This window comes from Sceloporus undulatus, chromosome 4, assembly GCF_019175285.1.
Source record: "Sceloporus undulatus isolate JIND9_A2432 ecotype Alabama chromosome 4, SceUnd_v1.1, whole genome shotgun sequence".
NCBI lineage: Eukaryota > Metazoa > Chordata > Lepidosauria > Squamata > Phrynosomatidae > Sceloporus > Sceloporus undulatus.
In genome coordinates, this window is record NC_056525.1 from 188,075,697 (window position 1) to 188,100,807 (window position 25,111).

The following is a 25,111-nucleotide window of genomic DNA, read 5'->3' on the forward strand; positions in this document are numbered from 1 at the left end:
TCTTTTTAGCTTCTTGTGTATAGCAACTTTATTTTACAAAGCAAACTTTTATCATAGGCTTCTCCCAGCACTCTCAAGTGGTGTAGTCAAAAACTCCTTATACAATTGGCCCACATTTGCAGCTTTGACTTTTACATGTTTGATCATTCACAGATGTGACTGGTATGTTCTCTCTAGGAATCTCTCGATCATCCAGTATGACTTTATGGCCAACTTCTTCCAAATGTCATGCTGGAGGACCTGGAGATTCCTAGAGAGAACGTCTCAGGTTTTAAAAAGAGGTGTTTACTCCACTTTCATGTGAGTTGTGTCCCTAACCCCAGTGAATGTGTAGGGAACACTGTACTTTACTTGAAAGAACTAGGTTCAGTAAAAATGCTTTTACCTCTCTCAAAATAGGAAAAAAGATATTACACACAACAAATATACATATACATACAATCATGTACCCTTATGTGTTCATAGCAAAATAAACCCATATGTTAATCACATTGTGATGCATAAAGTACACTGTATGTGAAGTAACTTCCATGAAGAAAAATCTTATGTGCAAAGCAGTTGTGACCTGAAAACTTTAATCCCTCATGGAAATAACTCCTTTTCAAATCTTTGCTGCCAATATAGTTTCACTGAAGTGGCTCACAAAATAACAGTCAGTTCTACCCAGCAAAATTATTTTCATCTTATTTTGTTTTCTATTTGTTTATTTCATACTTCAGAATGTTCTAAATAAATATGCATGTAGATAGGCAAACAAAAAAAACATCTCGGATACATCAGTAACACAAAACTGAAATCCATTTAATCTTGACCAGGTACAGTGAAAGGAAAGTACACACCAATGAGCACAAACAGCAAATAAGTATTCTTCCAGCACACACACCAACTACAATTATTTAACAGTTAAAATACTACACTGTGAAATGGAGATGTACAAAGGCTAAACAAATAACAAAGCTTGGCATTTTGAGGCATACAGAGCTCACAAGCATGCAAGACTGCCTTCATTCACTTAAACTGCTTGAAAAGGATATCTTTTCTGAAAGGAGACAGCTGATTGCATAGCTCCAAAAGAGGGGCAATAACTTTCCTACTGATTGTAGTGGGTGCTGGATACCACCTCATTTGTTTCAATAATTGAAAATGTACTTCTTCATAACTTTATACAGTTCAGCAGTATTTCATAATGAGAAATTTCAAATTAATATTTGCTGCATGGTGCCTACTTCAAAATTTACTTTGGGAAAGCTCTGTAAATATCTGTAGCGTCTGGTAATCCCATTACCAAAAGCCTCAGTCCCTTGGTAACAATTGCATTACCACATGGATGGAAGCTATATTATAATTGGACCATCATACAGTGATAGCTGCCATAAAGTAGGTCAATAAGTTGCAATTGTGTGGCTGAAAACACCCTGAGTGTTTCAAAATGCTTGCTATTTGTAAAAAGTAGGACCCTAATCATCCCACCCAAAAGTAATCCCAATTCCTATTTCATGTGTTTACACACAAGTATTCCATCTGTCACAGATAGGCAACCATTAGCCATACATAAGCTTGTGTGTTCGGTTGTGTCCTGAACACTCTTAAACATAAAAATATAAAATAGTTGTCACTTTGAATGCTCAAGCACATCAACTTTGTTTTCTTCTTCTACTGTTGCTTTTCAAATGCAAAAATCAAGTATATACCTAAAGGAAAGGAAAGACAGACCATTAATAGCCTTCTTCCACTTCAAACATTTTTGCAAAATCACGCTGTTGCTAGTTTTCACCTCTTTTTTTAAACACTCTGTACCTATGTGTGCGTGCTTTTTTCTAATAGAGCTTGCAGCAATGCCCCACCTTTTAACAGTACAGCCTGCCCTCCCCAACCATGGGCTCGCCATCTGTGGATTTAAGTATCCATGAACAGCAAGACCCATTACCACTAATGGCATTGCATGCACATGGCCAAGTGCAAGTCACCATTGAAAACCACCTGACTTGAGGTCCCACGTTGTTTTCATCCACAGAGGGTTCATCCACAGAGGGTCCAGAATGTAACACCTGTGGATAAAAAGGGCTCAACCCCATCCCCTTCCCCCCACAGTTGTCTGGCAGCCATGGGAAGAAGGGGAGGAGGAAGGAGCCCCAACCCCATCCCCTTCTCCCCACGGTGCCTGGAATGGAAAAGCTGCAAGAGAAGCCCAGGTTGCATACTGACTGGCAATAGGTGAATACGATAAGATCCATGCCAAAGAAAGTTACATCCTGGGTCTATCATAGCAATGAAGCTAATGTGATAATCTCCCTTATCGTGTTTCCCCAAAAATAAGACACTGTCTTATATTTATTTTTCCTCAAAAAGACAACACTATGGCTTTTTTGAGGGGATGTCTTATTTTTATTAAGTATGGTACGGTACAACAGTCTATATTTATTCAAATATAGTTAAGTTGTCTTCTTCTGGAACATCCAAATCTGGAATTCCATCCTGAATTTCTTGTGACTCCATTTCCTTTAGAATCATTGCCCCCAATCTTTCCGCTCCCTTCCCATCCCCTTCCATTTCGCACCGGGCCTATCACTATGTCTTATTTTCAGGGTATGGCTTATATCGTGCAAATGCTTAGAAATCGTGCCACAGCTTATTTTATGGGTATGTCTTATTTTCGGGTAAACAGGGTATTAGTATTACGAAATCAGTTCATATAGACTGCTCTTTCTCAAGCAGCAAAATTAATGTGATCATTTAAATATGTACACTAACTAAAGCTATGATCAAGATTTAGTCATACATCCAGTGAATCACAGATTTTTCTCAGTCCTCCTGTTAGAGAAACGCATCCATCTTAAGATCCCATAAACCTGACATTTGAAGAAAACAGTTAAACTATTCCAGTAATGTTTAAACATTGCTTATGGTACGTACTTGTTGCTTCCCATTCAGATTTACTCAAGGTTCCCTTAAAAAAAAAGATATTCAATGATTACAAATAGAAATAATGTTTCAGTTCTATTCATTTTAACTGTTTGTACAATGAGAATCAGTGAAAGGAGCCAATGTGGTACAGTGGTTTGACCACTGGACTATGACTCTGGAGACCACTGTGAATCCCAGCTCAGCCATGTAAACCCATGGGGTGGCCTTGGGCAAATCACATTCTCAGTCTCAGAGCATGGCAATGGCAAACCACCTCTGAAGAAACTTGCCATTTCCTTACAGGTTCATCTTAGGGTCACCATAAGTTGAAAATAACTTGAAGGCACACAATAACAACACAAACAGTTTCCACTTCCTGATTCAGTTTCAATCATTCAATTTCTTCTCTAAGCCTTTTCACACTTCAAAAAACCAAACTATAATTTACTGCACTTCAGTGCTCTCGATGAAAGAGAACGATTGAGTAAACATAGCCAGAGGATGAGCAATGAGAAGTCTTGAACATCTCACTGAAAAAAAGGTATTGGGTTTGTGAACAGACCTTATTTCTTTTTATTTTCCAATTTTCTGTTTTTCTTGTATTTAAAAAAGTAAAAAATAAAAGAATTACTGGGCAAAGTACAAATAATATTTTTATATCAATGAATTTTTAACAGTTTTTTAAGTGACTATCTACTGTTCTGAACATATGCTGTCTTTTCTGTTTAGAGCATTAACAAATGTATAATTACAGTCAACCCTCCATGCTTGCATGCTTAACTACTGTAGATTTGATTATGTGTGACTTTTCCTGAAAACAGAGAGCAAGCAACTGTGAGCCCAATTCTGGTCATCCACCAGCCAGCCCACAAAGTACCCATTCATCACTATCATCTGTGCCACACACTGCTTGCCCTCAGTCCCTCCTTCCTGGCAGCCAGCTCAAAGGCAGAGGCAGCACACAGCAGAGCAAGGAGAAAACAAGTGCTGTTCCCCACATGCCCCTCTTAGCCTCCCCACTGCTCTCCCTTCCAGGCTGTTCTCTTTGCTGCACCCGGTGGCTCCACATGCACCTCATCTGTGAGAGAGAGGAAGAAGGTGGGCTGGCAGAGGACCCTGGGTTGGAGTGAACCACATAGGAAGCACAGTATCAGTGGCAGCTCCCTTTTTTCCCTTCCCAGCCATATGTTTTGAGGAACCTAGAGATATTTGCATTTTCCACTTTCAAAGGGGGTCCTGCAATGCTTAGCTTCACAAATTTGGAGGGGCTACTCTACTACCACTATTATATTTTATAGTTTACTAATACTGCCAACAGATTTCCTCAGCAGAGAGCATCCCCTCCAACTTTAGCATTCATTGAACAGTTTTGAGTGGTTAACCAGTGTCACAAACGGCTTGCCTATAGGAGGCAAAAATTGCCACCATGCACAAGTGATCAATTCCTATAAATTCAAAGTTCACTTTTTATTTTCAAGTCACTGATGGGTTACAAATGACTTTCCATTAAAATGTTGTGGGCAGCTAGCCTAGTAAATTATATAGATTAGTAACGTTTACATATTTATTTACAAGGCTAACATTGTAGGATTTGGGGCACTTTGGATTATGACTAAAGACACTCATCCATCTGTTTTTAAAAGAAGTCCAAGCACTAAACAAGGGAACATGCTACCTTTTCTTCTACCTTCCAGGTTCATAACTTTCAAAGTAACAGGATTAAAGAGTTGTCTGCATAGGCAAGTAACATATTAGAGCCTCACTGCAGCAGCTCTAATGATGACAAAGAGAGACCAATACAGTTATTCTGATAGGAGCTTCAGACCTTGAAATGTCATTTACTTACAAGAGGTAGCTTTACTTTTTCATCTTTCCTGAGAATTTCTGCATGCTCATAGTCCTCATTATTATCTGAAGTCAACCTGGAACTTTCATCTGCAGGATATTTCTGAGAAAGAGATTAAATAATTAATGCATATACAGTCAAAAGATGACAATAAAATATATAAGAATGTACGAGCCATGCTGCATCAGACCAAAGACCTAACTTGTCCAACATTCTGCTCATACTAGAGCCTGAACAGACAGGCCAAAATAAAGCTGTTTCGGGTCACTTGAGAGCTATGATGTTTAAATTATGCATGCATCCTAAGAGGCTGGAAGCCGCACTGGAGCACAGCTTTGGTGCAACTTCTGGCCTCTTAAGATGCATGTGTCATTTAAAGCTCCCAAGTGACCCGAAGCAGCTTTATTTTGGCCTGTCTGTTTGGGCCCACTAGTTATCTTAAACCAAGGGTCGGCAAAGTGCAGCCCACATGATGCTTACAATGTCCTGAGGCCATTCTTGTGACCCCTCATTAAAAAAAAGCAGAAAAAACATTTTATCAAAATCGGTGGGGATTCTCCCACACACAAGATGTGGGAGGAAGCTGGGGGCAATTTTGCCACATTTTGCCAAGTTCATATTAGGTCGAGATCAAAACCATGACAAAAAATGCCCACATCCCATCTAGACAGCATCCAAGGGCATCTGAAGGCAAATCAAAATTTGACATTTTTACAGTGGTGTGGTTCCTAGGGCAATAAAACCCTTAAAAAACAAGAGCTGTCTATCCATAGTGTGCCAGCAGGATACAAAAGGAGCTGCTCCCCCTTTTGCACACTCCAGGAACTAAGCCACGGAGGCACACTGCCTCTAATGCAGCCATCCTGAATAGTAACCATTGATGGCTGCAACCTCCATGTATTTATCCAAGCTGCTTTTCAGATTATCCAGTCTGGTAGTCATAACTACGTTTGGTGACAATGGATTCCACAATGAATTTAACAATGCACTATGTGGAGCATTTCACTTCATTTGTCTAAATCTGTCACTATACAGCTTCACTGAATGTTCTCAGATTCTAGCATTATGAGACACCAAGATGTTTCTCCCTATATATTTTCACCACATCATGGAGTTTGTCTCTATAAGCATTCAAACACACATTTTCCATAAACTTGCTAGCCTTTTCCTTCCTTAATCTGGAAAGTAGTTAGTAAACATTGTTTAAGAAACAAGTTATGTCTTAATATTCATTGCAACTTCTTCTATTATATGAAGCATATTGAGCTTTCATATTTTTTGATTACTCCAAGAAAACAAGACTATTCCATTGATTCCTAAAAATGTGGTGTATTTATTTATTTTATTACATTTATATCCCTGCTATCTTGCATAATAGAATTCAAGAAGGAATGCAACATGCTCCAAGGCTATTCCATTCAGGAAGTAACCAGACCTAAAATCACTCACTTTCTACATTATGTGCCCTCAGACCATTCTTTAGAATTTGTCTAGACATAGATATAAACATGAGTTCCCAACGCATTTTTCCTTGAGTATTCTTTTACACCAACACTCCTTTACTTATGCATATGTGTACAGGAATGCATGACTGTTCTGCATCCATACAACCTCACTGAGTTTAACAACAGCAATAAGGCACTGATGCTGCAACATGACAAAAGTCTTGCATGGATTCTAAGAAATTGTCTTGGAATCAATTCTGTTGCTATCAAAAAACACACACTTCAAAATGAACATTAGAAAAAATGTGTAGTGTGAACACAGTATTTTATTCTGAAAGGTGACTGGATATTGACCAGAATGATCAGACAGGGGAAAATAAATTCTATTAAAATGCAAAATAGCACAGGTATGGTAAATAGAAATAAATTTTTAAAGTAAAGTTCATGTAACAGTGGTGCCTCGGGTTACGAAAATAATTCGTTCCGCGGCCGCTTTCGTACCCGAAAAGCTTCGTAAGCCGAATTGCCATAGGCGCTAATGGGGAAGCCGCGATTCCGTGTAAAATAGCGCCGAAAAGCACCAAAAGTTTTTTCGTAACCCGAAAAAACATTCGTAACCCGGAACAATAATTCCCTATGGGATTTTTTCGTATCCCGAAAATTTCGTAAGCTGGGTATTTCGTATCCCGAGGTACCACTGTATTTAAAAAGCAGCTGTATAGTTGATAAGGCCAACAATGGGCACATCTGTACTTTTAAGTACTAACCTCCAAGGCTGCATTTGTTGCAGAAGTATTTATGTTCCTCATTCTTAATCTTTTCTTCATAAAACTCTCGGAAAGTCTTTCTGTAGACTAAGTTCATGCCATATTTCTTTGCCTTCTGCACAATATATTTTTTATTTAAAATACTGGTACTTAACTAGTTCAAAATCCCTAGTATTGAAAGTATTACAGAAGAAACTGGTAAAACCACCTGTGAGTATGCCTTGCCTTTCTTATACCTATGAAAATAATGGTATCACCATAAGTAGACAAGCAACCTGAAGGAACATACAACACATTATGCTATTCTGTGCCATAGTGACACCTTATGGTTTGACAGAAAATGGCAACAATTCTTCTATATGCAATTTACGCCACATCTGAACATAACCTCCTTTTCAAAACTGCATAAGGAGATGTAATCTAGCCCACAAATATCTGAGATCAGCATTTCCCACACTGAGGGATGGCAATCTCTAGGCCACTTTCGGGTTGCCTCAGTGCAGTAGCCCATCTTTTCTAAAGAGACAGGTGAAAAGAAGAAGCAGTACATGAGAAATTGTGTTAACAAATCAGAAATAATGCACAGAGATAATAATTTGTTAGAAGCAATATACAGGGTGACTGATAAAGAATGGTGCAAAACCAAATTAGAATAGCTTTACTTTTGCACCATTCATAGAATCATAGAATCATAGAATCCTAGAGTTGGAAGGACCACTGGGCCATCCAGTCAACCCCCTGCCATGCAGTAAATCCAAATCAAAGCATCCCTGACAGATGGCCATCCAGCCTCTGTTTAAAGACCTCCAAGGAAGGAGACTCTATCACCCTCCGAGGAGTGCATTCCACTGTCGAACAGCCCTTACTGTCAAAAAGTTCCTCCTAATGTTCAGGTGGAATCTCTTTTCCTGTAGCTTGCATCCACTGTTCCGGGTCCTGTTCTCTGGAGCAGCAGAAAACAAGCTTGCTCCCTCTTCAATATGACATCCTTTCAAATATTTAAACAGGGCTATCATATCACCTCTTAACCTTCTTTTCTCCAGGCTCTTTTTTAATCATTCAATAGACCTCCCATTAGAGCTTCTGAAATGGAACGGCTTAGTCAGGGGTCGGCAACCTCCGGCCCACAGGCCGGATCCAGCCTCCGGAGGCCTTCCTTGCGGCCCTGGGGGCGGTTGCTGCTGCCGCTGCCGTCGCCGCATGAAAAATGGCGGCGCTCAGAGCGCAAAAAGCGCGCTCGGGCGCCGCCCAATTTTTTACCCAAATAGCAGCGCCCAGAGGCAAAGTCTCATGCGCCTCAAAGGTCGCGCGAGACTTCGGCCTCCAGGGGCCCGATGCGGCCACCGGAGCCCTCGAATAGGGCTCCGGCGGCCACATCGGGCTCTGGAAGGCCCGCTGAAGCCGTTAGAGCCCTATTCGAGGGCCCCGGCGACGGCATCTGGCCTCCTGGAGGTCCGATGCCTTGCTGGCGCCCTCGTAGGGCTCCGACGGCCTGAAGCCGTCGGAGCCCTATTTGAGGGCCCCAGCCGCCGCTTGGGCCTCCTGGAGGCCCGATGCCATCGCTGGCACCCTCCAACAGGGCTCCGGCTGCGGCAGCGGGCCTCCACGAGGCCCGGTGCCATCACTGGGGTCCTCCAAGAGGCTTTTTTGCCGGCTCTGACAGGGCCTGGATGGGGAGGCCTGGCCCCCGGAGGGTGGAAGCTCCACCCCCAGCTTCGGCCCCGCAGTCGCCTGAGGGACAGCAACCCGCCCGGCCCAAAAAGGTTGCCTACCCCTGGGCTTAGTCATAACACCTCCTCAGACTTGATGAAAGCTGCCTTATGGAACTCAGTACTACAAGGAAATAACTGTGGCAAAGAATTTAGTTATTTCCAAAGAGGAATTATATTATCAATATAAAATTCTATCAGTAACCAGGTAAAGGTATTCCTCATTGACAAGGTTGTCAAGTCATGTCCGACCATAGGGGGCGTTGCTCATCTCTGTTACTAAGCCAAAGTGCCAGCGTTGTCAGAGACTACTCTGTGATCAAGTGGCCAGCATGATTGCACTGAATGCTGTTTACCTGCCCACCGGAGTGGTACCTATTTATCTACTTGCATTTGCATGCTTTCAAACTGCTAGGTTGGCAGAAGCTAGGACTGGTGATGGGGGCTCACCCCATCATGTGGCACTTGGGCCTTGAACTGCCAACCTGCCAATTTTGCAATCAATAGAGTCAGCATCTTAACCACTTCAGCCACCACCTGCCAGCTGATAATACTGAAGTCCACCTCAGTCCTCTGCTGCCATATAGCTACCATATTGTGACTGGCTGTTTTTGAGTTGTCTCACTGTGGGGTAAAAAAGGAATAGTAAATGTATCACCCTTGAGATGCTGCTGAATTGCAATTCCCATAATCCCTCACCACAGGGATCTGACCACCAATAAAATGAGAGGTTGGACATTAGATGACATTCTTAGATGACAGGAGGAGCAATCCACAATATATGGGTTGATTCCCAGAAACCAACAGCTCCAGACCAGAATCTAAAAAAAAAATTTCAGTTAAGAACAATGATTTCCCCTCTCCTCCAATTTTTATTATATTGCCTTGTTCAATAGAGTAGATATTTAAACAGAGAAGCTTAAAAGATAGAAAGGGGATTTTGTTTTGCCTTTTGCAGACCCATGGTGACAGTGGATTGCTCCTCCAGTCATCCAATAATGGGATGTACCTACTTCATCTATAGCTCTAGCTACTATTATCTTTTAGAATTGCTTGAAGAACTATGCATCCAAAAGCAGCGTGTACAGACTTATGTTACTCTCTCTTATAACGCCTTATGAACAATGATAATTCCTTCCAACCCGAAGCTTCACATACTTCTCTCAACGAAGATGTTATTTGAAAGGCTGCTTATGTTGCCATTCATCTTGTAGAATGTGCCCAGACATTCCTAGGTCATGGTGTGTGCACATAATCACAGCATAGATGGATACATGCTTTCAACCATCTGGAAATCATTAGCTTCATAGCATTGATACCCATCATCTTAGGATGGAAAGAAATAAATAGCACTTCTACCCTTCTCACAGTTGGTTTATATTTTTGCAGTATGTGAGTTTTAATGATGAAGAGTAAGGGAGTCTGACACAACAGAGCAGCAGAACTGGAACACAGGGTACACTGGAAATAAGGAAAGCAATCACAGCAGAATTATAGAACGAAAGTACACCAATATTACAAAGGATATTGACTGTGAATATAGGAAAGGGGTGCAAGGAAACAAATAGGATTATTTAAATCGAAATTAAAGGAAATTATAATAAATAAATTGACTCTTCTCTGAGGGGAGGGGAGACAGTGGGAGAGGAGAGTATTAAAAATGTATGTACTGTACTGTGTAAAAGGATTTTGGAAGTTAGTTCCAAATATGTTAGTAAATGATTAAACTATGGAATGTATCATGTGAAATGTCGAAACTGTGATAAGTGTATGGCAACACTTGGAATAACTGATTTAAATAAACAGCATTACAAAGGATTACAATGAAAGGAATGCAATCAGAAAAGACATACAGTGGTGCCTCGGGTTACGAAATTAATTCGTTCCGCGGCTAATTTCGTAACTCGAAAAACCTTCGTAAGCCGAATTGCCATAGGCGCTAATGGGGAAAAAAGCCGCGGCTCCGCTTAAAACAGCGCCGGAGTTTTTTCGTAACCCGAAAAAACTTTCGTAACCCGAAACAATAAATCCCTATGGGATTTTTTCGTATCCCGAAAAATTCGTAACCTGGGTATTTCGTATCCCGAGGTACCACTGTACAATGAAAGGCCAGAACATCTATATTTGAGGACATGAAGGTCCAAACTACACATTACTCATACCACAGATTTAAAAAGCCAAAGCATTTATAACAGCCATTTTTTCCACTTAAAAGTAAACATTAGAAATAAGAACTTACTCTATCAGCAGTGGGAAATAAACTAGGAATTCTGGGACATTAACCACTCCTTCCAAGTGAAAATCATATTTACAGCCAAACAGGTCATATTCTCCCTTCTTCTGAAACTTGACTGTGTATATTTCATTCCCAAATGAATCTGTCTGTGAAGCTTCAAGGCGCTTTCTACAGTAATACATTTTAAAAACAGAAATAAAGTTTTAGAAAAACATAAAACCAGGGTTTTTGGCATTCTTAGCCCTTTAGAGTGAAACTGAAAAACAGCATGATATACCCAATGTCAATGCAATCACTAACATTACTAAAGAAATAAGATTTGGGGAAATAATGATAGGATCCTTGCACTAATAAATTCTTTTACCCTCTATCAAACGTATTATACAGACTATTTCATAATAGCACTGTATTTTGAAATAAATCTTCAAAATGGTTAACCAGTCTCATTGCTGTTTATAAGCCTTGCTTTTAAGTAAATTGGTTCAGTTATTGACCTCCTGCAGATTTGTTCTGGTCCCATTTTAGTGCCCCCACTGTGACCATGTAGTACAAGGGATGGCACCTAAATGTAAAAAGCATCAATAGCTTCTCTGGCATTGGTGCTGAAAGGTAAATTATCTCAACATTAAGGAAACAGCAGTACTGCTCTGCTGCACTCAGTGGGAAGAGGTCTACAAAATGGAAACGAAGTCCTGAAACAGTGCCTCAAGTTGTCAGTTATTAATGAAAACATTGACTTCCATTACCTTCATAAATAAGGGGACTGGAGACTTAGGGGTAAATAGACCACCCCTTTAGAGCGGCCTGCTGCAGCCCCTTTTAGAGTCAGATCAAGGTTGCCATACTTGCCACAGCCCCAATCCGACCTTTCCCCGACACTAAAAGGAACAGCAAAATTCCACTCCTTTTTGCGCTGGGGAAAAGGCACCTGGACGCAGCACCAAAAGAGCACCGTAACGCTGCGCACTGTGCAGCCGGGCGTGTGGCGTGACAGGGTTGTCAGGGCATGTGTCATGCGGACACCACACCCCCACTCTGCCCCGAGGCCAGCATATAATGCCGATCTGTACAGTCTCTTATCTGAACTCAGGGGTATGAAAATTTCTAAAATCTTGGAATATTTCTGGCTGGTATTCTACCCCATTTTCGAACTCTTGTGTGACAAAAAATTCAAGACAGACAAGACAGGCAGGAAATCTAACATCATAACTACTCTAGTGAATAATATGAGCGATCAGCTATTTCTCACCGTTATCAGTACAACAGGAAAAGGTTTTCCAACTACTGCCCAACAAGCCTATCTTTGTAAGTATTCTTCTTAATTCTAAATTTATGCAGGAAGCACTGAGAACTTCTACTCCCAATTCTCAGCAAATTCTTCATTTATCCACACTTACACAAGTTCATAGCTATCTGGAGTTGTGCCAATGAAATATCCTCCAGGGGAAAGCCGTTCACAAGCATTTTTGAGCATCATATCAGCTTGCTCATAGGTCTCAAATGAATAATGGTACACAAACTGACAGCTGCAGATATCAAAGTACATGTGCCGATCATTGTACTTTTTGGACAGAAGTTCCTGTGACAAATACAAGAAAATAAAAAATAATTTCCCTCACTACGGTATACCAACCATGGAAACTGACAAGAAAACTAGGAAAAGTTCTGATTATTCTTCATTCTCTTTCCAACTCAAAACCTGTAAATTAACATGTTACTTTTGCATCCTTTAATATTAATTGTTTTATTAGGAAGTAAATGCTAAGAATGTAAACACATATCTTTATATAGTCAGCACTTCATTACCACAGATTTTTTATCCACAGATTCAAGCATCCATAACTTGGAAATATTTTTAAAATATATAAATCCCAAAAAGCAAACCTTTCATATTTCATATAAGCGACACTATGTTACTATGACATTGAATTTTATGGAACGTAAGCATCCACAGATTTTGATATCCACAGGGGGCCATGGAACCAAACCCTAGCAGATATCAAGAGTCCACTGTACTAAAAAAGAACACACACCTTTTAGAGATAACTATTTTCATAAAAATAATTAACAGGTTAATTTGTGATTATATAGTACAAGAGTGGTGGATTGTGAAGCATGGTAGTTTTTCAGCCTCCAGGCTTCTCTAGACACCTTGGAGGCCCCTAGGAACAGTAGTGAATTTTAAATCAGTCTCCCAACATCCCGAAAGCAAAAAAGGAATGGCCTAAAGAAAAAAAGTAAGTGGAAACTGGGAGTGACATCATGTCCAATTTCAATTTCAGTTGGAAACTGTGCAGTGCAGTTTTTGCAATGATGGAGGCAGAATCTGGCCTCTGAACAAGCTACAATTGTTATAATTTATATTTATATTGTATTTTTATATTTATACTTGTTATAAATGTTACAAACATAATCACTAACTTATTTTGACTTTTTGATGGCATAACTATCACAGGAATACAAGTACTGTAGCAAGTGGATGCAACATACTTTTAAACATTTCTTTCCCTCTTTTCCCATCTACAACTCACAACTGCATGAAACATACGAACATTTTTGCATTCAGTTTGTGCACAAATATCATTCTTCAAGGCATATCATTCAAGCAAGTCACACAGCATTGTGTTTCATATTAATAGTTCCTTTCCCTTTCAATAATGCAACAGTATTATATATAGTATATATGATAAAATACATGGTTACCGGCAACAATTTTAATGTAAATCTGCAATACCTAGCTTATCTCTACACATGGTGTTTTCTTTTCCTTAAGTCACATTTAAGTACTTCTAAAATTATACACTAATGCAAGGTACCTGAAATCATCATCACAACAACATGAATTTACTATACCTTTGTGCTGTCAGCAGTTATAAATTCTGCGCTGAAAATTCTCTCGTTGTGACGACCACGGTTTCTCATATCTTGGTACCGCTGCTCACACTGTTGTACAGAAATACCAGCAATATCTATTTTTAAAAACGAGTAACAAAAACTTCAGAAAGATATGATACAGGTGGAAGGAAACATAGGGTTGTCTATATAAACTGGAGGCTTACCATACAATCTTAAACACTTCTAATCAAAACGACATCCCTCTCAATCCAATGGAATTTGATTTCAAGTCCAATTATGTTTTAATATTAATAAATAATAAAATATTTATTTATAGCCCACCTTTCCACAGATCAAGGCGGGTTACAGAAAGTGCCATTACAAGATAAAAACACTATAAAACAGCAAATATACATTAAAATAGCAAAGCACAAATTACAATTAACAATGTAACAATATCCAGCTAGCCTAAGATATACAAAGACAATGACAATGGAGGGGGGAGGGGAGGCTACAATGGGAGCAATTAGGGAAAAGCCTGTTGAAACAGGAAGGTTTTTAACTCCTTCTTAAACAGGTCAAGGGAGGTGGCCGAGCGGAGCTCACCGGGAAGCGAGTTCCAGAGCTGAGGGGCTGAGATGGAAAAGGCCCTATGCGTTGTTGTGGCATATTTCGAGTCTGGAACTCTCAACAATTGCTTCCCGGCTGATCTGAGTGTGCGGGGTGGATTGTATGGAGAGAGGCGGTTCTCCAAGTACCCTGGGCCCAAGCCATTTAGGGCTTTATAGGTAATAACCAACACTTTGTATTGCGCTCGGAAGCGGATGGGCAGCCAGTGTAGATCTTTTAGTACTGGTGTTATATGGCTGGCCCTGGAAGATCCAGTGACCAGTCTAGCTGCCATATTTTGAACCAACTGTAGCTTCCGAGTATTGTAAGATATTCCCAAATTCACCAAACCATGCTCTGTTGTGCATGCATGCAAAATATATGTATACACAAAGAGAGAAATTGTATGATTAGTTAACTGAACTATTAATGTGTGTTAGCAGGATGTCTCACCATCTATGTTCTTCAGCTGTGCAAAGTAAAAGAAAACTTTATCCAACATGCCACTTAAGAAAGTAGAAGATGGAGTGTTCCAAAACAATGTTATATACGTATTATGGTCCAAGATGAGGCCTCATAAAGTTTAAGTCATTAATCCAAACGTTTTCTCCCCGCCCCCGTCCCCCAGGTCCTCAAAATAGATGGCACTTCAGTACCAAACACTGACAAATGAAACTGTGTTTTGATGCTCTAAATTAAAAATGTCTAGCCACTAGATGCTCCAGCTTCTTGGTCAGGACTGCAGAGTTGTAACTGCTGATAAAAACTGTCCTGAAAATACAAACAATCTCCACAGATTTTCTGGCTACCAAAAAGCAAGAGGAGTCTTTTTAATAGTTTTTAATAAGTCATTCAAAATGGTTAAGAATGGATAGTTTTCCATGATAGCTGTAATTAAGAGACGCTGAATAGGAATTCACCACAAATGGTGAATTCCTGTTGGCTGTTGCTCAACTCGTATTTTTTGCACTGAAAATTTTATTCTCCCTTAATGTTTTAGTCAGTGATATGGTAGAATACATTGATAGAGTCTATGAAGGAGTAGAGGAAGAAACTGATAGCACACCAACACAGGACGTCAAACTGACGTAGGCAATTGGAATGCAAAAGTAGGAAGCAGAGAAGAATCAAAAACAGTAGGTAAATTCGAATTAGGCAAAGGAAACAAAGCAGGTGAGCATCTAATAGATTTTTGTGAAGGCAACTACCTATGCATTGCTAACACATTATTGCTAACACAACCAGAAAGAATGTTATACACATGGACATCACCAGATGGCCAACAAAAAAATCAAATATGTTTTTAAATGTTTTACTGTTTTAAATGGATTATTTTAATTGTTTTTAAAGTGCTGTTTTGATATGTTTGTGTGTGTGTCTGTGTGTGTGTGTGTGTGTGTAAGCTGCCTTGGGTCCCAACTTGGGAGAAAGACGGGATAAAAATAAAATAAATAAATTATATAACCAGGAGCAAAAGATGACGGAGCTTTTTTCTATTACCCAAGACTAGACCAGGCGCTGACTGTGGCACAGATCACAAATTACTCATATCAAAAATAAGAAGAAAACTCAAGAAGAAAACCAAACCAGTCATCATATCAAAATAAGATATAAATAATATCTCAACAGAATTTACTGACAACACAAGAAACAGATTTGCGCCACTAAGCATAATAGACCACTAACCAGAGGAACTATAGTCTGACGGCAGGGACATAATAAAAGAAGAATGCAGACAGACACTTTCAGTAGACAAAAAGAAAGAAAACCATGGATCACAGATAAACCACTACAAGCAATAAAGCAAAGAAAAGAAGAAAAACAAAAGGGAGATAGGAACAAAGTAAGAACAATGAATGCAACATTACAACAGTTGGTGTGGAAAGATAAAATTCACAAGATCTGGAAAATCAAAGGAAAATTCAAACCAAGGACTAGGACACTCTATGACAATAAGAATAATATAATTCAAAACCAGGAATGAATAAAAAGATATTGGATGTAATACACAGAAGAGTTATATAAAAGAGATGACAACATGAAGGACAGATGGGATGAAGATGAACCCCAAATTCTAAAAAGCGAGGTGGAAGCTGCAATAGGAGAAATGGAAAAAAACAAGTGTCCAGGAACAGATGATATTCCAATCGAATGGCCAAAAAGACAAACAAATGGGTCCTAGAGCAGATCAAGCCAGAACTCTCCCTGGAAGCCAAGGTAATTAAGTTATGACTGTCATACTTTGGCCACATCATGAGAAGGCACAACTCATTGGAAAAAACAATAATGCTAGTGAAGGTGGAAAGAAGTAGAAAAAGAGGAAGGCCACATGCTAGATGGATGGACTCTATGAAAAGGATCACAAATATGAATTTGCAAAAATTGGGCAGAATAGCAGAGAACAAGGGATCATGGAGATGTCTCATCAGCAGAGTCGCCATGGGTTGAGATTGATGTGAGGGCAATTAACAACAACAAATGGTTGAATACTCTTTTAAGCAGTTTTTGCTTAGATTCAGTACAGTCAGCCTTGGGTATCCATGGAGGATCTGTTCTGGATACCAAAATCTGTAGCTGTTAAAGTCCCAATCCCCTTAATGGTGGCGTGGCCACAGAGACGATGGGACTGCTGTTCCAATCCCTGCCTCCGTCTGCCTGCTCCCTCTCCCTCTTCCCCGCCACCTCCACCCCCACTCCTCCGCCCCCAGGCATCCAGGATCCATTCAGCCGCTAGACAAGGGCTGGTTCCGGAAACCTGAGTTCGAATCCCCCAAGCAAACCTCCCAGGAGGAGGAGAAGACTCCCTGGGACGCAAGGGCCTGTGCTTTTTGAAGAGGGGGAGGAGGAGGGACCTCTTCCCCCTCCAAAAGACGGGAGTTGGAGGGCAGAGCTGTACCTGAACTTGTACGACTCATGCATGGAAGCCATGCAGGCCTGGATACAGAGGCCCTACTGTATTACAGTTGTGTCTGATTTTTAAAGCTGAGCTGTAGACAATATTTAAACGTGCAGAATCTCCATTCCAGGAAAGTGTGAGTATCAGTGGACTTAACATGAAGATTAGTTACAATTCTGTGATTCTTAATGGTGAGGAAGAAACCAAGCAAAGTTATATGTGGATGTTCAGTTGTGTTGGTAAATGTACAGTCTGCCTGCGCCATACACAGGCTTGCCACCCACGGACTTGAGCTCATGTGAACAGCAAGCCCAGGGGGACAAAATGGCAAGCAGGTGCGCACTACCATTAGAATCAATAGGACTTGAGGTTCCGCATTTTTTCGCATATGCAAACAGATCCCCTGCTTATACAAAAGGACCACTATATATTTGATTGTCGCATAGATATAGGTACATAAGCATTTTGCTTTCCTACACACTTCTCCTCAGCATGAAATATTCACCTATGCCATCCCTGTACCAGATAACCAACTAGTTACACCAAAGAATTTCCACTAAGCCCTACAGAATGTGCAAGCACAACAACCTGTGGTCTAGTGAATCAGACAATGCTACAATGCTAGATAGTTCAACATCTTCAAACTATCTGACACATCTCTCTATTTTTCTGTGCAACTGGAAAAAATATTGTAAGTACTAAATAAAACATATAAATTCCAGAAATTGTGCGTACCTCCTATAAAATTCATTTACTTTCTTACCTGTGCACACAAGCCTACTGATTCGACCCTTTCTCCATTTCAGTAAGTCTCCACCTTTACCACACCCCAGATCTAACACTGTAATGTTTTGCTTTCGCCTTCGTACTTTGTCAAGGAATTCACCTGGAAAAAACACAATTGTTGGGGCAGGTAAATCATCAGTTTCCTGACAGTGCATCCCCTCAGTAATTGTTCTTTCTTTTAATAATCACACAAATAATTTAAATACCAAAATATAATATTCCCTTTAAAAAGGCAAATTCATTTGTTTGAAACAATCAAATGGAAAAATACTAACAATGCAATCCTATAAGGTCATAATATGAGCATTTTTGTAACACAGATGCCAAAACATGGGAAAATTGCTCACGTCACTGAATCCTCTGGTTTGTGACTATAGTCATCCCTTAAAGTAAATACTAATGAAATATTATTTAGTTCACTATCAATTTGTGATTTATACAGTGGACCCTTGTTATACGCTGGGTTTGGTTCCAGGATCCCCCGTGGATAACAAAATCTGTGGATGCTCAAGTCCCATTAAATATAATGACCTAGCAAAATAGTGTCCCTTATAAAAAATGGAAAACCAAGGTTTGCTATTTGAAATTTATATTTTTTTGAACATTTTCAAACCATATATGCTTGAATCTGTGTATAAAAAATTTGTGTATAAGAAGGGCCGACTGTAATTACATGTTTTCAAAACCATGATAGGGGCAGGGATCCTGATGGACATGTGTGGTTGTTTGCATTAAGAATTATATAGTAGTAGTAACTAGTATTGTGCTAAAAAGTGGTGTACAAACTCAAAATATGAATAATTATAGTACATATTGAACTTTGAATTTCGGTTTCAAGGATCAAACCTGAGACTAACACCAATTTAGCCAATTCTATCATATATGTAACTTTCACCTTACACCAAAGAAGTAAACATCTGAATACAGTGGTACCTCGGGATACGAAATACCCAGGTTACGAAATTTTCGGGATACGAAAAAATCCCATAGGGAATTATTGTTTCGGGTTACGAATGTTTTTTCGGGTTACGAAAAAACTTTTGGTGCTTTTTTCGGCTTTTTCGCACGGAATCGCGGCTTTTCCCCATTAGCGCCTATGGCAATTCGGCTTACGAAGGCTTTTCGGGTTACGAAAGCGGCCGCGTTACGAATTAATTTCATAACCCGAGGCACCACTGTATATGAATACTCGTTAATATGCTTTTTTAAAAAAACAATCATACCAATGAGCACACTCTTTATCCAGTTGTTAAAGTTCCGAAGATGGAAAATGCGACTCAGACTGCGCTGCTGCAAACCAACCTCTTCAAGCTTATTATAGTGTGCAGCTACAGCTTCTGTATGCTGAATAAAACATAAAACGAAAGACAAAGCACAAAATGTATCATCTGATATACATTCAGTTATTACTTGAAGCACACAGCATCTCTGGAACCAATGTCTCTATGAAAGCCTTACAGGTCCCACATCCATTATCATAGCCTCACAGGGTTACTCCATCATCTCCATACCTACAACTTTCACGTCTCATTTTTTTCAGTCCTCCCAAGATACAAAATATATTTCACACAGCAGTATTTTTATATTGCAAAAAGGAATGCCCAATTTTGATATGGAAACATAAGATGTTATGTAGACCTGAAACAGACGGGGGGAAAGGGCCCTTTCCGTACGATTTGGGGGCATGGAGATTAGACAAAGCATGTCCCCAAACCATGTGGAAGCTATACCAGAGTCGCCTAAGTCAGACCAAACCCAGGTGCACAAGGAGCAGATTTTATCCGCTCCTTGCCACAGCTCCTTTGGGACCACAGCAGCAGCCAGCCTCAGGACAGCAGAATCTGTCATGGTCCCACAGCAATCGGGAGGGAGTGGCCTCTGGCTGCTTCTTTTGCCCGTCTGCGTGAGACCATACTGACTAAAAATCATTGGAAGTACCAGCATTGTTTTTGACTACGAGAGCACAAGGCACACACAAAACCCTGTTTTGTTGACTTGCTTAACAAATGAAATCTATTTAAACCACAGTTCCTAGTTTGCACATGTCAAACCAGGAAAATAGAACTGAATTCTATAGTGAATTGCCCTTCTGCATTTTGCATTTAACACTAGTTTATGGCTCAAGATTGTGTGAATTTTTCTCATGTGAAAATTACTAAAATTTGTAAAATACCAGTAACTCTATAAAGTGAATAGCATAGTAAAATTAACATGACACTTACAACCAATGTGAAAGTGAATCACTGTTTTGGTAGGGAAATCACATAACTTAACTTAATAAGAACTAGTCTTATGCTGAACAGAATATCTTGTTACATTTCAATGAATAAAATATTGTTGAAAAACTTACTTTTTTCTTTTCAGAATCTGTTTCTCGTTTTTTTTCCCCTCTTCTACTCTCAGAAGTACTGGAGTCTTCTTTTTCAGTCGTGTCACAATATTCTTTATTTGTTTTATTATCTTCTACAGTACTAACAGGCTTTATCTCAGAGTCTGGAAAAGTTTCTCTATTTGTTTCTTCAGCCAAGTCCTGTCCATCCTCTGGAAACCCAGTACTACTTACAGCAACCTGAAATAAGAATGACAAGTTGGGATTGTAAACCCAAATTCCCTGGCTCCAGTAAGAAGCACATCAATTCAATATCTCTCAGCCAACCTATCATACTGAAGCTCAATGAACTACAAAAATCTAGAGACACTCATTAAGTCACACATAGTCTGTCCAGATTGCAGCCTGCAGCTATCTCCAGCTGCATCAGATCGGGGCCGATCTGGCCTTTCCAGGGCGCAAAAAGGAGCAGCAAAAAGCAGCTCCTTTTTCTACCATGGAAAAAATGAGATAGCTGCGGCTTTAAGGCACTCTTTTGGTGCTGCGTCATGTCGTATGATGCCATGCCCCGACTCCACCCCCAGGCAAGGCTTAATGGCCAGGTTTAATGGTCTGCACAGCCCCTAATTTCTGGATGCATATGTGCCATTATTTCACCTGACAAGAGAAATCCCTAAAACAATTCTGTGAAAGGGCTGGACACTTCCATGTCAGAGGTTCCATGCTGGAACAAGGAAATACAAAGGCAATTTTCACTTATTTTTCCTCCAACATCTTCCATATTGCTCTAGTGGCTTTCTCAGCTTTTCAGAGAGGAATGAGGAAACAGAGGGGAAGAGGAATAGTAAAAATAGTTTCCAGACCCATTCCTTCAGAACAAGCAAAATTCTAAATTATACTTAAATTCAGGTCACAGCAAACGTAAGTCAAAAAACACAATATAGTAATTCTTCAAAAGTCATTACAACAAGTAGCATTTTAAAAAAAAACAAGCAAGCCAAAGACCTGTTGAAACAAAAGTCAATTAAGTATTTTAAATGAAAGAGGCAATTTAGACCTTAGGAGAACAGAGTTTCACATCCTGGATTCTGTAACTGTGAATGCCCCTTTCCTCACTCTCATTAATTACACTAAACAGTGTGCTATCTAGTAATTTAAATGCTATCCCACAGTTGCTGACTGCTCAAATATTGGCAGTCAAATAACACCCAACACAGTGATGCTGTGTCATACCACAAAAGCACAGCGCACCATCAAGAGATGCACAAACACACAGCTGTCTTATCTGGATGCACTTCTACATATGGGCACCTACGACAACCCACACATCACCTCACATTTCAGCAAGCAAGGAAGTGGTGACTGGAATAATGTGAGTCCAGTCCAAATTCAACTCTGCATTTAGGATTTTATGTGTTATCATACAGGCTTATCTAAAATACACATACATTCTTTGCCTACAGTGCTGAGCTGCTTAAACAGCAAAGTCTCAAAAGTGCTGTCTCAAAAATCTACCTTTTTCTTTGCTGGAAACTCCTCGGTTTCATCAGTCCATTTTCTATTTCTTGTTCTGTCACCAGTAGCATCCCCATCTCCTATTTGCTCCTCACCATATTTTTCATCTGAAGGTTTATCAGCATTTTCAAATATAGAGGAATCAGCCTTTGATCGTTTAGCACTGGCACTGTCAGCTTCTTCGACTTTCTTTCTTTTCCTCTTTTCCCCTTCCAGTACTTCAGACATGTTAGCTACAGAGTTTATTCTTAAATAAAATGTAAAGAGAAGTTATTTCATTCTGTTATTTGTTATTAAAAGATAAGACCTCAGATCCAAATGTCACCTCCACTAAATATCACATTTTTAACACTGTATGGTTGGTATTGACTTTATAGTACTTCATAAACTCAAATTACATATTGAATCAAATTCACACACTCATTTGACTAACTAGCCCTCTTCCCTAAAACAGGCTGAAGGCAGATTTTTAAAAAATCAGTATGAGAACATTAAATCATTGATCGATGGTAACACCTACATCAACTAATGCGTGTGTGTATGGATATTACTACAATAATGTTAAAAAATTCTCAAACTTAAAAGTATATTCACCATTCAACCAAAAATGGCATTTATACTACAAGAACAACTCATATGGAAACAGATCTTTTACAGATATCATCCCAAACAGGCAGTAATATGCTTTCCTTTACCTAGCAACAGGTCAGATGGGAAGTTTATAACGAGTCTTTCTTCCAGGATACACCACTTTATCTCGCTCCCATTTACCTCACCTACTAAAATCAATCAAAAAGCATTCTGTGGCCATTAAGAGGCCACCAGGGAAATATGAAGGAGAAACTGCCCCATTAGGTCTCACCCATTCCACTACATCTAGACTGTGCCCAGAGGAGGGTAACCAAAATGGTGAAGACCTGGAAACCATGTCTTATTGAGGATAGACCTAGGGAGCTGGGAGTATGTTTAGCTTGGAGAAGAGACAGTTAAGATGTGATAGCCCTGATAAAAGTATTTGAAGGGGTGTCATATTGAGGATGAAGCATGCTTGTTTTCTGCTGCTCCTGAGCATAAGACCAGGAACAATGGATTCAAAGTAGAGGAAAAGAGATTCCACCTAAACAGTAGGAAGAACCTCCTGAAAGTAAGAGCTGCTTGACAGTGGAACACACTCCCTTGAAGTATAGTGGAGTCTCCTTCTTTGAACAGAGGCTGGATGGCCATCTCTCAAAGGTGCTTTGATTGAGTTCTTGCACAGCAGAGTAGGGCTTGACTGGATGGCCCTTGTGGTCTCTTCCCATTTTATGATTCTACTTCATCTTGTCTAACAATCGACAACTCCATGCAGGTTTACTCCAGATAATCATGCATCACATTGCAAACAACTGGGATTTCAGTGTGAACTGGCCAAAACAGGAGCAGGCTCTATTTCTAACTCAATGATTCTCAACCATTAAGTGGTCTATCAGGATTTCGGGACAGCGATGTGTAGTTTGAAGGGGGGAAAAAAGATGTGTCCAGAGTTAGAAAGTTAATGTTTAGAAATTAAAATAAATCATTTGAAATAAATGCACTGCCTCATGTGTTCTACATCGCAATATATCAAATAAAATTATTAGAGAAGTCCAATAACATCAATATCCACTAAACAGCGATATCTTTATTGGGCCAACAAGGTATCAAAATCTGGTGGATGTTGGATGTTATTGGACTTTGCTGTATGTCCCACACAGCTAACTTAAACTTCATGCCTTTCCCAGCTTAGGCAGCTACTTCATTTTTGGCTGCATTCGCACTGCAGAAAATCCAGCCTGACACTTTTTAACTGTTCCTCAATGCTATGGAATTATGGGAATTTTTGGCCTGTTAAAGACTGCCAAAATAAAGCTGCTTGGGGTCTCTTGGAGGTATGCTCTTTAATGATGCATGAGTCCTAAGAGTCCGGAGGTACGCCAAAGCCCACTCCATCCTAAGCACTGGAGTGCAGCTTTGGTGCAGCTTCTGGATTCTTAGGGTGCATGGCATATTTAAAACAGCATACCTCCAAAGAGACCCAAAGCAGCTTTATTTTGGCAGTCTGTAACAGGCCATAGTTTTGTGAGACCTTTAGCTTTCTCTGACACGAACTCTGGTGCCAAACAAACTACAAATCCCAGAATCCTTCAGCACTGAGCCAAGCAGTTAAAGGGTCTCAAACTGGATTTTCCACAGTGTGGATGCAGGCAGAACCAACTGATTTTACAGCATGCCTTTCTCCCAACTTTAAGCAACCAGTTCATTTATTTATTGAGTTAATCTATATCACGGCTTTCTCCTCAGCGTCATTTATTTATTAATCTGTTTACATCCAAGGTGACCAGACATGTCCTCCTTTTCAAGGATGTCCTCCATTCAACCTCCTGGTCCAGGACGGCATTCAAAATGTCCTGCATTTGGGCATCACAAGAAGCATGGATTTTTACTATATATTAGTATAGTATATATACTATTACGATACATAGAACATTGTGTGTGTGGATCGTAATAGTAATACTGCATAGATCACCTATATGTGTATTTTATGCTGTTAATATGTGTATTTCATGTAATGGTTGTCTTTTCACCTGCCTTGAGCCTGAGGGGGGTGGGTAAGAAATAAAAGTATTATTATTATTATTATTATTTACAATTATAACCCGCCTTTCTCCCGAAGCAGGATCCAAGACGGCTCACAATACAAAAAACCATAAAAATGACATTTAAAAAAAATATTAAATAGTTTTAAAAAAAATGTAAACATATAAAATTTAAAAGGTTAAAAATAATCTAAAAATTAAATATTAAAAGCCCCCCTCCATGAAGCATCTGGGCAGGCCCTCCATTTATCTTTGCGGTGCCTCCCCCCCCCCCCCACGGTCCTCCTTTGCGGTTCTGAGGACATTTGTTCCCAGCTTAAACCAAGCCCTGCCAGCTCCTAGAGGAGGCACCCAGTCCTTTCTGTGGCTCCCAGCCTTTGGCCCTGAACAGCCAGGAGGCCCTGGAAGAGCCCTCTCTCCCGCCTGCCGCCCTCCCATCGCTCCCTTCCCTAGTCCTCACCCTCCGCCTTGAATGTCCCACCGTCCCGCTCGCAGAGAGAAAAGGCGCGACGACGACGTCGGACGACAAACAGTTTTGCATCCGGGGTCAAACCCCGCCCACTTCCTCCTCCCCAGAAAGGTCAAAGGGTCAGTAAGCGTACGTGCCCAGCGTGTTTCT

The 25,111-nt window shown here is 40.1% G+C and overlaps 1 protein-coding gene across 1 annotated transcript; it reads right to left on the reverse strand.

Annotated features, from left to right (window-relative positions):
- Window positions 1–780: 780 nt before the first annotated feature.
- Window positions 781–25,082, reverse strand: RNMT (RNA guanine-7 methyltransferase). The gene is made up of 12 exons (XM_042462302.1): window positions 24,953–25,082; window positions 21,878–22,124; window positions 20,384–20,602; window positions 19,257–19,377; window positions 18,011–18,133; window positions 13,761–13,876; window positions 12,305–12,486; window positions 10,911–11,075; window positions 6,963–7,077; window positions 4,751–4,852; window positions 2,914–2,947; window positions 781–1,691 (listed from the first exon to the last, which is right to left on the reverse strand). Exons 2-9 carry the CDS (start codon window positions 22,103–22,105, stop codon window positions 7,056–7,058), a joined length of 1,176 nt encoding a protein of 391 aa, XP_042318236.1. The 5' UTR covers window positions 22,106–22,124; window positions 24,953–25,082; the 3' UTR covers window positions 781–1,691; window positions 2,914–2,947; window positions 4,751–4,852; window positions 6,963–7,055.
- Window positions 25,083–25,111: the final 29 nt, after the last annotated feature.